At 36.2% G+C, this 13,909-nt stretch overlaps 2 protein-coding genes across 4 annotated transcripts; both read right to left on the reverse strand.

Annotated features, from left to right (window-relative positions):
* Window positions 1-257: 257 nt before the first annotated feature.
* LOC121752433 (scarecrow-like protein 3) lies at window positions 258-2,289 on the reverse strand. Its single transcript, XM_042147502.1, has 2 exons — window positions 2,004-2,289; window positions 258-1,915 (listed from the first exon to the last, which is right to left on the reverse strand). The coding sequence occupies exon 2, from the start codon at window positions 1,847-1,849 to the stop codon at window positions 440-442; it is 1,410 nt and encodes a 469-aa protein (XP_042003436.1). The 5' UTR covers window positions 1,850-1,915; window positions 2,004-2,289; the 3' UTR covers window positions 258-439.
* Window positions 2,290-6,962: 4,673 nt separating this feature from the next.
* Window positions 6,963-12,711, reverse strand: LOC121750138 (pseudouridine-5'-phosphate glycosidase-like). Of its 3 annotated transcripts, none has more exons than XR_006039819.1 (13): window positions 12,570-12,711; window positions 12,404-12,497; window positions 11,762-11,872; window positions 10,926-11,008; window positions 10,006-10,065; window positions 9,855-9,915; window positions 9,025-9,131; window positions 8,700-8,777; window positions 8,309-8,354; window positions 8,102-8,222; window positions 7,852-7,997; window positions 7,645-7,739; window positions 6,963-7,291 (listed from the first exon to the last, which is right to left on the reverse strand). XR_006039819.1 is itself a non-coding variant. In XM_042144608.1 (13 exons), the coding sequence occupies exons 1-13, from the start codon at window positions 12,639-12,641 to the stop codon at window positions 7,284-7,286; spliced, it is 1,011 nt and encodes a 336-aa protein (XP_042000542.1). In that variant the 5' UTR covers window positions 12,642-12,711; the 3' UTR covers window positions 6,963-7,283. The 3 variants fall into 3 exon arrangements, 2 of the variants coding, with proteins under 2 accessions (XP_042000542.1, XP_042000543.1); XM_042144608.1 differs by having other exon boundaries at window positions 7,645-7,728; window positions 7,912-7,997; XM_042144609.1 differs by having other exon boundaries at window positions 7,645-7,728; window positions 7,912-7,997; window positions 12,404-12,490; window positions 12,570-12,696.
* Window positions 12,712-13,909: the final 1,198 nt, after the last annotated feature.

A 13,909-nucleotide genomic window follows, 5' to 3' on the forward strand; every position in this document is an offset into this window, starting at 1 on the left:
GACTACCAAACCACAAACATTACACTCATATATAATAAGCAACCATCTTTGAAATGAATAAATTTCAAGAAATGTTTGAATGTTTAAAGATTGGATTAGATGGCTGCATATACCCTCTATTGTATAGTGTTGAATGTTTATTTCCTATGCAACTTTGCCTTAACACATTACTAAGCTAGTTATGTTATAAGCAGTTTCTACTAATCTAAGCAAATGCAGCTTCCTTTTCTCTTATTCTCTAAAGCACAATCCAAATGTGAAAGAGCAACTCAAAATAAATGAGATATGGATGATTAAACATAGGCAAACACACTGTCTGAATTCCAGCTATATCTACAAAAACTGTGAGCACACAATGAAAGCATGAAATAGTAGACAACAATACTAAGAACTCTACACCTAAATCAGACAGTATGGTGGTTTAAAATCAACACAGATTTCACCTTCTATTCCTCCACGCCGATACTGAGAGAAGCGGCCGATCTTGCCAGCAGATCACCACGCAACCGTTGTCCTCTTTGATCTTATAACCATCACAGTTGTAACTCTGCAGCAACCTCTTCGCCTGCAGCATCGCGTAATAGCTAAGAGGAACATTTCCAAAGCCAGCTAGCTCAAATCTTTGATTCCACTTCTCGAGCCTCTCGTGCCTCTGCCTCCTCTCGCCCCCCTCACACGCTATGATATTCTTGATCTCCTCCCCAAACAGCATCTTCTCCATCTTCAACCTCTCGATGGACGCCCTTGGCAACGCAGACTCCAGGCAATCGAACAGAGCAGCGTAGAAGTACAATGACTCGGATAGCCTCTCCATCAAGCTCTTCCCATTGTGGTCTGAATCCTGCTCTGTCACCACCATCACTTTGGGAGAAAGGCCCCACAACGCGCTGAGATATCCGTCAATCTTAGGCGAGGAGGGCATGGAAGACAAGGGCGACGAAGAGGGAGAATCAATGCTTGGACTATAGCCATTAACCATATCCTTCTCAAGCAATTCCCCTAAAGTTCCTTGATTCGTATGCGCAGCCCTTTGAAATTGCACGCCCACGCCTTTCATAGGGGCCAACGGGGACCTATTCCCACCGGCATCACAAGCTAGCAATGTGTGCAGCTGCATTATTGAACTAATAGCTAAAGCCTCCCCTGTTTTGACTCTAAGCTTCTCAACATCAAGATCCTCCAATTTGCTCACAACGGGGTGGAATTGAAACGGTAAATCCAGCTTCTCCGCCTCCTCAATCAAGACATGAGCAGTCTGCTCCAACACCTCCCTCTTCTGATGGACCCCCGTGATCCTGAGATGAGGTGGCCCCTCAGGCCGGGCGCTCAGGTCTCGGATGAGGGCGCACCACTGCGTTGGCTCGGTCGCGTTTAAGTCAATCACATGAACCATCTTCTCCCCCTCCATCGCCTCAATGATGGCCTGGTTACTAATCACAAATGCCACCTTCATAAACGGCAAGAACTCGAAAAACATCTTCCTAACATGGATTTCCTCGGCTAAAACCGGCATTCTAGTCGACCGGAAGGCCTTGTAAACCCCGGGCCAGGCTCTGAGGATCCTATCCGCGAGAGCCTCGGAGAAATAGGAGGCGATTCGCTGCATTGTGTCGCCGTCAGGGGAGGCGAGGTGGGAGATTTGATCAAGGGCGATGTTTGCATTCTCGAGGCTGCCGGAGGCGACGTGGTTTGCGCAGGTGATTAGGAGGTGAATTAGGTATAACCCTCTCTCTTCTGGTTTAAGATCTTTCAGCCATGGATAGGGCGAGATTAAGCTCGGCGGCGACGGCGTCGGGAACATTTGCAGCGGTGAGGAGGTGACAGATGAAGACCCGTCGTCTTGAAACATCAGTGCAAAAGCAGGCAGCTTTATGATTCGGAGCGACGATTCAGCAATTGAATTACCGGAATTTGACTGAAACGAGGCGAAATTGAGCTGAAATTAGAATTGAATTGAGTAAAGCGCGAAAACAGAGGAACGGAGATTGGATTGAGGAACTCACCGATCAAGCGAAGAAATCCCAATTCGTTTGTGGGTTATTGAAATTGGGAGAAACCCAGAAAAAGGCACAAGCGAGCTCTGGTTCAAGTGCTGGAATCGGAGAGAGAGGGGGGGTTGAGTGGAATCGGTGGGATTTAAGAGAGAGAGAGGGGGGGGGCAAGAGATTAGTCAGTGTTGGAGGATTTGTTAGATGGCAGCATTGTGGAGTAAAACGTGAGGGGAGATTTTGTCGGGAGCGAGTTGAAGGAATATGGAATTTTTATGAGAACAAGTGCCCATTTTTGAATTTTGTTCTCATTGTTTGTCTGTCTCTTGTCATTTTCTGCTTCGTTTCTCTCTCTTGCCCAGAATTACTTGGGCTTGCCAAATTCTTCCCACTAGCTTCGCTTTCTCCTAGAAATTAAATTGCTAAAACAAAGAATTAATTGAAGATAATTATAGTAGTACCAAGCAAAATCTTGTTCTTGTTCGAATTTTTCTTGGTGGGATGGTTTCACTAACATTCAACATCATCGAATTGACCGTTCAAGTTCTTGCATTTGGTAGATAATTTGACATGTCATTCCACAATAGTAGTCATATTTAGTGGGTGCATGAATTATAAGAAGAGTAGTGCTAAATGGTTATAATGTGACTGGCCATAAAAATAAAATATTGTTACCTTTAATGCTTATTTACTTGGATTTAGTTCATCTTAAAAGTAACAATTATCTAAGACTAATTTACCATTTATCCCGAAATAATACACATAAAAGACTAAGTCGTCAAATCATCTTAGAACTTTGAATATGTAGCTCATTTTCGTTTCTTGTGTTAGATATCCACTCAGTTTTTTTAAACTTTAATTTATTATTTTATATTTTATAATTTAATTGTTTAATATCTATAACTACTTTTAAATCAGAATATATAAATATCTTTATGATTTTATTAATTTATTAATTGTTTGGTATGTATATTGACCAAAATATCCTATTATGGTCAGCCATAATGTGGCCACATAGCATTTCCCTTATAAGAAATGTTAAAAAAATGGATTGAATGAGTTAGTGGCTTATGGGTCCCATTTATATATATATATATATATATATATATATATATATATATATATATATATATATAGGGTAGTGATCAAGGTATAACTAATCTTAAGTGTATAACTAGAGAACAAATCTCAGCCACACATTATCTTAATCCAATGACTAAAATAAGCATACATTTTTAACTCATACAAATTGCATAGGGACATTTTGGGAAATCAAACACACACACCATTCCTGCATATACACACACCATTCTCGTAGACACACTATGCTCTCTCTCAAAGGAGGTGACGGAGCACGACTCCACTTCCTCTCCGGCGACGGGATGAAGAATTACCCGGCGGCGCCGGCGTACTCCATCTTGGACACGAGCTTCGACTTCTCCAACTACACGACCGTCACAATCCCCACCGTGTCATTCGCATTCGGCGGCGGAGTGAAGATCGACCTCATCCCGTCGGGGATACTGATATCGGTTTGCTCCACGGTGGCGTGCCTTGCTTTCGCCGGAAACGGAGACGCCACAGACACCGGAATCTTCGGAAACACGCAGCAATTGACATTTGAAGTGGTGTATGATGTCGCCGGAGGGAAGCTGGGATTCGGTGCAGCTGGATGTTGATTCATAGTAGTAGTTTCTTACATTAAAAAAAAGCATATGAATTTTCTCCAAAGAATGGAAATATGTTAGTGTGATATGTATATGGTATGATTTCAGAAAATTTTAAATAAAAAATTGTGTTTCAAGAAACAGAGGTGAACTGTTGGAGTGATTGTCAAATTGAATTTGTGATGCACGATGTGCGTTCAATTACATCCTTGAACGGCATTTTTCAATGTCATTAACCCGGTAACAAAATACATCACTCTTAGCATGATTTTACTTCACTCTTGTTTACAAAACACATCACTCTTAGCATGATTTTACTTCACTCTTGTTCACAAAACACATCACTCTTACTCAGATTTTACTTCACTCTTGTTCACAAAACACATCACTCTTACTCAGGTTTTACTTCACTCTTGTTCATAAAACACATCACTCTTACTCAGGTTTTACTTCACTCTTGTTCACAAAACACATCACTCTTACTCAGATTTTACTTCACTCTTGTTCACAAAACACATCACTCTTACTCAGATTTTACTTCACTCTTGTTCACAAAACACATCACTCTTACTCAGATTTTACTTCACTCTTGTTTACAAAACACATCACTCTTACTCAGATTTTACTTCACTCTTATTCACAAAACACATCACTCTTACTCAGATTTTACTTCACTCTTATTCACAAAACACATCACTCTTACTCAGATTTTACTTCACTCTTATTCACAAAACACATCACTCTTACTCAGATTTTACTTCACTCTTATTCACAAAACACATCACTCTTACTCAGATTTTACTTCACTCTTGTTCACAAAACACATCACTCGTAGCATGACTTTACTTCACTCTTGTTTACAAAACACATCACTCTTATAGTATAAACAACAACAACAAAATAAGTAATGAAATCAATATAATAATAACATCAAAATTGGTAAGAACTTACGGGCAATATGATTTGGAGAAAATGACAATTTTATACTACTTATCCTAATTAACATCAAATGCACAGTATGAATATCTAATAGTGTGATACACACTGTTAGCAGTCACACATAAAAATGTCGAATGAATATTACAAACCGAAAAAGAATTTCAAAAACCCCAAACACAGCAATTCAACTGATCCAAACCCCCAAACACCGCAAATCAATATATATTACATACACACTCCGCCATAGCCTAGAAAGGAAAATAAAAACTCAGGTCCTGAGCGCCGCGCCGACGACGAACGAAGCTACGACTACGGCGACGGCGACGGCGAGGGACGGAAGCCAGCGCCGGTGCGGGACCTTCCTGCGTGGCTGAGAGCGAAGACGGTTTTGGCAACCGCCATTGTCGCCACCAAAACTCTCTTCCGCGACACCGCCAACTGCGACGAGAAGAGGAGAAGAGAGAAGAAGAGAAGAAGACGCGACACGGTTTGAATTCAATTTTCAAAATTGGATTTAATTCGCTGTGCAATGACCAAAATACCCCTAGCTTGTTATTATGGAGTAAATTTGTGATTGAGGGAGCTAATATCTCATTAAATTCGAAAATTAATATTAGCCCTTGATTTTTTTATCTTGTGACTATGATTTGTTCTCTAGTTATTTGCTTAAGGAGTGTTTGCCATAGATCACTACCCTATATATATATTTATATATATATATATATTATTTTATAATAAAATATGTATGAAATAAGTTTATGGAACCCGGAACCCTATTTACCATTTTTTGTAAAAGTTAAATGTGATTTTTATTATGGAATAGATTGAAATGACTCTAAATGATATTATTGTCCCGGGACGGAGGTAGCAGTAATGTAGCACTTGAAATTTTCATTGATTAGGCCAAGTCTCTGATTATCTTTAATTTATCATATTAAAAATGTAAGGGATGCAGATTGTAAATATACATTTTAATTTCGGCATAGTATGCCTTTATTATTATGTAAATCATCCTATTCAAAGTTGATTTTTTTTATCAAAGTTGATTTTTTTCTTCTTTTTTTTCTATCAAAGTTGATTTTTATTTTAGGTGTATCATATAGTGTGCTAATAGATAGACGCTTCTATAATTATTTTGAAATATTTGGCATATTCAGAAGTTTATTTTGACAAGAAAATTGAGTGACTTTTTGTGTGTGGTTTGGATGTGAAATCTATTTCACAACTAGTGCAAAAGATTTGCTAGAAAACTTGGTCTTCCAAAATCTGACCAACATCATTTCATAAGAGATTATGAAATTTCAAAGCAACCATTTCTTGAATGTCCCATCATTAAAGAAAGAATAAGAAAGATGGACAACTTAGAATTGTCACATATTCTAGTACTCCTCTAATTGCTCTCTCTCTCTCTCTCTCACACACACACACACACACACACATACACAAAGACATAGACAGACATAGACAGAGACCCATATGTCTATGTTTTGTAGTAGGAACTACTTTTAAATGTGGTATATTTGTCATGACATAAGGTGGAAGGGGAATCAAAGGGTGCCTAAAGTGTTGAATATTCTTGGAGCATCACTAAGGTCCAAACACATAACCTAACAAAGACAAACAATGTGCCATCACTAGTTTGTGAATTGCAAGAAATTCTCATACATACTTCCAACCACTGTTTTTGTTTCTCTTGCACCTTCAAATTGGTATTATCGACTCTTTCAACCAACCATCCAAAACTATACATCACATATTGTAGGATTTGCCACTCATCCCACTATCCCCCTTTTCACCCACTTCGACTAAATTTTTATTCTTTTTTTTATTTTATTCAAGATATAAGACAATAAAGTAGCAACAAACTTCAAAGATAATTTCACTGTCTTAATCTATTTACTGAATTTTACTTTGTTACATAAACTGTGCTTGTTTTTCTACTATAGTATAATAACTATTCATTATACCTTACAGTTTTATTTTTTGTTTTAATACATATTAGAATGTATATTTGGAAAAGATGTACGTACTGTTTGTCTGTTCATTCTTCAAAGTGCAATTCTTCAAATTATTGATTATCTTTTGGTTAATTTCCAATTTCTGTCAACAACTATTCATTACCATTAAAATGCAAGGTGATTAAGAAGACAACACCATCTTCTACATCCTCTGCAGCTGTTTCACCTACAGAGATCTATCTCCGGGCGACGTCCTTAATAGATTCGGATTCTTCGACGATCCAACCCCATTGACACATACCATGTTTACTGTTGGCCTTCTTCGCCTATGAAGACGAAACCAAATTGGTTGCAAGATCATTAACAACAGATTGGGGTTTGAAATAGTAAAAAGGAAAGGATCCATGAGATAACTAAAAAGGATTTATTAAAACACAAAAAAAATTGTACAAGGATTTAATGTACTAATAAAGTACTACAAAGCATAAGGACTTTTATAGATGTGTTTTGCCAAATTTTTCACAACCCTAAATCTGGTAGAATCGTTGTCGTTCATTTCGCGAAGGATATAGCCATCGACAGCTTGTAGTTGGAGTCATGGAGATATCTATCTCCTTGTAAAGGAGACAAATGACACTGAGCTACTATAAGAATTGTGGGTGTGGTAAATAGAAAACTTCATTTGGTAAAGGGAGTTGTTAGCTTCTCCAATCGACCTCACCTCTACACCGTTAGGTACCTAAAACAAGAAATTCAACAGTTTGTGCTTTAGTTCCTATTGTTCTTGCTGAACTACCATTTTGGACATTTTCTAAAAATAATTGCATTCTGCAAAACAAATAATACATCATGGATGTTCAGTTGCTTCGGCTTCATAAATCTTCTTGAAGAGCAACTACTTGTAATGGGATGTACTAATAAACATTTCACAAAGTATTTCACATATCTCAGCTGTTAATTTTACTAAAGAAAATTTTTTATCTTGCAGAATCAATAACAAAAGTACAGATAAATGATTTCATTTTACAGAACAGCAAGATATATTCTATAAATCAGATTTAGATAGCATGATTTTTGAACAGTCGAACTCACCTTCATAACTTTCTTGGCGCAGCTGAGAGAGAGAGACTGCAATCTGAGCGCCTACACATGCATTATTTTTCACAAGAGCAATGTCTAGTAGCACTCTATTAAGGAAAAGTCATGATGAAATGAAATTCAGCAGTTAAAGAAATCTCTACTTTAGTAAAAAGGGGATCGCATCATGTTAGGCGTGATTGGTTAGTAATGGTAGCATACTTTAGTCTCTATTTATCTGTGTATTTGGTTATGAAGATGACGGAATTTGACAAAGAATACTTGCAGAGAGGGAGGCTCCCCCAGTCAGCTCGTTCACTCTAGCAAGCAAAAACGGAGTTTCACTGCTGCCAGTAATATTCTGCTCCCTGTATCACACTCCGTTACATTATCATCAGTTTGTTGAGAATAAGAATGAATAAGTGATTGACATCTACACTACTAAAAGCTTTTTCACAAAATAAAAGACTACCGAGCATCCTTTAGAGCTTTCTGTATCGCTGACTCAATAAAGTTTCCTGAGGCAGAATATTTGCTTGGAATAGGGACTGATATAAGAATTCCAGTCCCCAGCATAAGACTGTTGTGTGCTTCTGGGAAGTTTGAGAACATCAAATCAGTGTGGTTACACAAAATAATGGGTAACATATTAACAATGAGACAAAATTAGAAACCACACCTATTAATCGAGCACATTCCTCGGGCGAGTCAACACGACAGGGTGCCTGTACTCATTGGCAAACACCATTAGCAGATTAAAGAATGAGTTAATAGCCTAAGAGAACATAAATTGTCAAAAGAACAATTGCACAGCTGAAAATGGATAGGCATTAGGGTTCTGTTCTACCAAAGCCAGCAACTTAAATTTCCACGACTTATCAAGAAGCACATATAATGTTGCATTGGAATAAAGGTTCTATCAGAGACTCACTACATTTTTTTGAATTTGACAAGTAAGATGAACCACAGAAAACTAAACAGAGGTGTGCTATTCTGAATGCTTTTTGGTAGAGCAGTAAGCAGTACTCGTAATGATAATAACCACCAGCTTAATATATGAGAGGAACTACCTTGCAGCCACTCTTTTCAGTGAAGAAGGCAGGAAACTCACTGGTCTGATATGCAGCAGCGCAAACTCCTTGAGTTTCCTGTATTCCATCAAAGGGTTATACTTTATACATAAGTAAACAAGGGTAGAATACTAGTCAGACATTTGTAAAAAACAGTTTAGTGGACCAAAGTTTGTGAAATATCTGAGTAATATAAGATACCAATCTCTGACAATGATAATTAGAGTAATACTTATGCGGTATAAACATTAATGTAGTATGCGAGTTCATTTTACAAGAGACCTACTAAGTACTGATAATCATATAGGAGTTAAAGGACAATTACCAAATATTCCAGCGTTCTAGGAATATCTAATATTGATTTCACACCAGCGGAAACTACAGCAACGGGCGTCCTTCCCAACTCCACAAGATCAGAAGAAATATCCATAGCTGTAACAGATGGTGCAAAAATATGAATACACTGCCAGCTAATCAATAGTATTAAGAATTTATTCAATTTCATGCATATTAGGGGAAAGGTTTGGACTTTAAGGACCTAAACAAGAGTAGTACGTTTGTTAGTTATATGTATATACTAAATCAGATAATTGTAACACGGGCACAGCCCTGAGTCATAATTTAGACGAGTCAATGTTTGCTCCAGATAGCCATAAAAATCTTTATGTGGTACACTGGTAGTGTCAATAGATTAAGGGACAAATTCATAGCACAACAAACTCAGCAAGTTCCAGTGATCTACTAGGGAGTAGGCAGTCAAATTCGGAGACTCTCAGCACTTTAAATATGACAAGATTATCATTATTGTTCCCGGACAAATTATTGGTCTCCTTGATAACAAAATAGAATTATACACATTACAAGAAAAGAAAACTATGTCCCAGTCTCTTTAAATTCCTAGATCTTGAGGCCAGAACAAGTTTTTATTGAATTAGCCTTGATCCCTTCATGAATATATCAAAAGTGCTCATCATTTACTTAAATTAAAATTTTGACATCTATAAAATTATATGATGATAATCCATACATTATCTGAGATCTTGATCGGTCAACCATAAGTTCAAGAATGGGAAACCAAGAGTAATCAGATTGCAATGCATGTTATTTTTAACATTTGCAGTGTAATAATAGATTAAGCAGTTCATAAGAACGTACTACTCTCTCCATGTCTATGAACTCCCCCAATACCACCAGTAACAAATATTGGGATCCCAACCTGCACAGAGAGCATATACAAGTTACAATTTTAAGTTTTATGTAGAAGGAGAAGAGAATCACGATATTTGAGTAAGCACGGTATGATTACCATGGATGCAAAAAACATCGTTGCTGAAACAGTAGTGGCACCATTCCCTCCCGTGGCAACCTGAAAAAGGTGCCCCATAGTAATTAGGTTTAAGAACTTAAATCCTAGCTTAGGATATGGAGAAGAAGATATGGTTCATCTAATCATCTTAGAGGCATCAATAGTTTTTCAGTAACATATCTGGCCACAGGCAGGGTGGAGGGGGACATCAACAATATGACATTACAATGGACTATGCTAGGCCTAGTAGAAAATTGTTAAAATTCTCCTACAGTTCTGCAAAATGGGAACCAGAAATTATTAGAGAAGTATATTAAAGGGAAAATGTACACTACAGTTTTATCCATTAGAGAGTCGGAGACATCATGTGATGTCTGTCATTGCATTCTGTCCTATGCAGGACTGCCCAGTGAATATTTCTCCCAAGGAGACTGCCCATTAACCCACTTAACAACATTTAAAGTTTCTTTAATCAATCAATGTGGAGGATTAACTTATTTAAAATGGGAACCTTGAAGGAGTTCCTCAGAAACTTTTAAATTTTGAAATGTTAAAAGTTACTCCCTCCGTCCCCCAAATATTGTCCCATTTTGACCCGGCACGGGTTTTAAGAAATGTAATGAAAAGTGAGTTGAAAAAGTTAGTGGAATGTGGGTTCTACTTTTATATATTAGTTTTATAATAAAATGTGAGTACGAATGAGTTAGTGGAATATGAGGACCACTACCAAAAATGGCAAAAAGTGAAATGGGACAAATTTTGTGGGACGGACGGAAATGGAAAAATGGGACAAACTTTCAGGGACGGTGTGAGTATATGATTAAGGTTCTGCTCTACTTTTGTGCAGCACTTCTAATATCTTGAGCTTAAACTATCAATAGCCATGGACATGTAACATTAACTCAGCAGTAAATACTCACAACATGTGCAATGTCTCTGCGAGCTGTCTTTCGAGCTTTTCTTCCTATTGTAGCAAGCCTTTCAAGTTCTTCTGGAGATAAACCTTATAATAAAATGCTAAACATTAGGCATTCTTAACCATTTTTTCCCATCTCATGTAGTTAATACACAACATAACAATAAATTACCAGAAAGAAATGGATTAGCAAAAAAACAATGATGAACAAATTTGAGATTTCATGGAAAGATGGAAACAGTCAAATCAGAGATGAAGTGCTCTTTGACAAAATACCATTAAAATTTTATATTTCATCAGTAGCTCTGAGGATTATCAGTTCACCAAGGTGACAGAAACTTAGTTCCTACATTAAAAAGAAGAAAACATTCCTATGTAGAATGAAACTTAAAAAAAAAGGTCTGTAAATCATAATAGGATGAAATTTTTAACCGCATATCTGATTCTTACTCTCAAACACATTACGACTGACCTGACAACATGAGGAAAATGATTATACACTAGAGCACACAAACATAGAGAGGATAACATGGTACGTCTATAGAATTTAAGTTACAAAATTCACAAGTTTCTGTCAATTCCTTAGTAAAACCCCTTCGAATTCTACCATAATCTTTTTGTGTTAGATGAATTTCAGTTTTGATACATGCCTACGAACCTTATACTATCACTTTTTGGGGGGGTTAGCTTGAACTTCCATATATCAGTTCATGAATACAGAATATAATTTAGTTCTGTTTTTTGAACTTAATGCTGTTATTTTGATATTGAATTGAAAAACAAGCAAGAAACAAAGGCAATTAAAAGTAAACGGAAAGAAGAAACTCATGGAAAGAACACCTATGCAAGGTACACCATCCAAAATAGCAATAGTGGCAGGTATAGCTCCATTCTGTCTTACTATAGCCTCAACCTCCTTAGCTGTTTCCAAATTTTGAGGATATGGCATTCCTATGAACAAGATAGATGAAGAAGGGGGTAAATGACATTGATTTTAAGATTATGAGCAATGAAATTCAGAAATTACAAAAGTAAGACGTCCTGGCACCCAAATAGCATTGCAAATTGCAATGCCCAAAACTTAACCTCATTTCTTTTAACAAGTAGTAGTACTAATTTGGTAGAAGACATGATTGGAGACTTGAAGTATGCCCAGGGGTAAACTAAGTAGCTGTTTCAAATCACATTGCAAAGAAACGCATAAAACCACAAAATAGTAAATAATCTAAGGCCAAATTAAACAATGCATTATTTAACATTGATCACTATTATACTCAAACATCCACCCAAAATGAATTTAGAAACGCATGCTGTGATTCCTATGAACAATGAATCCCCTCTTCACAATTGCACATTGCAATTCAAACAACGAAGAATGAAAGCAAAATGGCGATCACCCCCATTTACTTGGTAGCAGTATCAGTCCAAATTCAACAGCCAATTGTGAAAAATAATAGTAGTAGTGTAAAATTTTGTACATACCATGAGAAATTATAGTAGATTCAAGAGCAACCACCGGTTTCCCTAGCGACAGAGCTTCTGAAACTTCTGGTGATATCTTAACTAGCCCTTCACCCTAAATAGATTGACTTAGTGGAAACGGCAAAAACTAGGAGAATAGGATGAATTTGAGAAGTAAAAATAGTACCTTTGGAGAGGGAATATTGGGGCTTAAGTGTTTTTGGAGGTTGCTGATTCTAGAGAGAGCCCACGACGCCATTTCTCTTCTCTTTCAATGCTGTGTTCCACTCTGTTTCAGAGAAGTCTCTTTGATTTATTCGCAATTAATTACAAATATAGTATACCTATTAACCATTTAATACTCTAATGTGTTCCATGAGTATAATATAATCTATACATATATAAATGGGGAGTTTTGAAAAAATTTACAAAAAATGTCATTTTATTTATAAAATTATATTAATGTTAAAAAGTAATAAAAACTATATTATGGTTAAAAACGTGTGATTAAAAGGGCCTATAAATTTTGCACTTACATCAGCAACGTGATATGAAAAAAAAGGACATTAGGATGACTGAAAGTCATTCATAGAATTCCAAACATTAAATCTTCTATAAATTTGAATTCCTTTAATTAAAAGTATAATTTCAAAAAAATTTTGCAAGTTCTATATCATCACCCCATCGCCTTTATGATTTTATTCGTACATAATGTATTGTATTCTCTATCAGTAAAATGGACATTAGGATGACTAAAAGTCATTCCTAGAATTCCAAACGTTAAATCTTCTATAAATTTGAATTCCTTTAATTAAAAGTATAATTTCAAAGAAATTTTGCAAGTTGTATATCATCACCCCATCGCCTTTATGATTTTATTCGTACATAATGTATTGTATTCTCTATCAGTAAAATGGACATTAGGATGACTAAAAGTCATTCCTAGAATTCCAAACGTTAAATCTTCTATAAATTTGAATTCCTTTAATTAAAAGTATAATTTCAAAGAAATTTTGCAAGTTGTATATCATCACCCCATCGCCTTTATGATTTTATTCGTACATAATGTATTGTATTCTCTATCAGTAAAATGGACATTAGGATGACTAAAAGTCATTCCTAGAATTCCAAACGTTAAATCTTCTATAAATTTGAATTCCTTTAATTAAAAGTATAATTTCAAAGAAATTTTGCAAGTTGTATATCATCACCCCATCGCCTTTATGATTTTATTCGTACATAATGTATTGTATTCTCTATCAGTAAAATGGACATTAGGATGACTAAAAGTCATTCCTAGAATTCCAAACGTTAAATCTTCTATAAATTTGAATTCCTTTAATTAAAAGTATAATTTCAAAGAAATTTTGCAAGTTGTATATCATCACCCCATCGCCTTTATGATTTTATTCGTACATAATGTATTGTATTCTCTATCAGTAAAATGGACATTAGGATGACTAAAAGTCATTCCTAGAATTCCAAACGTTAAATCTTCTATAAATTTGAATTCCTTTAATTAAAAGT

The sequence above is a fragment of the Salvia splendens genome, chromosome 10 (assembly GCF_004379255.2).
Source record: "Salvia splendens isolate huo1 chromosome 10, SspV2, whole genome shotgun sequence".
NCBI classification, from domain to species: Eukaryota; Viridiplantae; Streptophyta; class Magnoliopsida; order Lamiales; family Lamiaceae; genus Salvia; species Salvia splendens.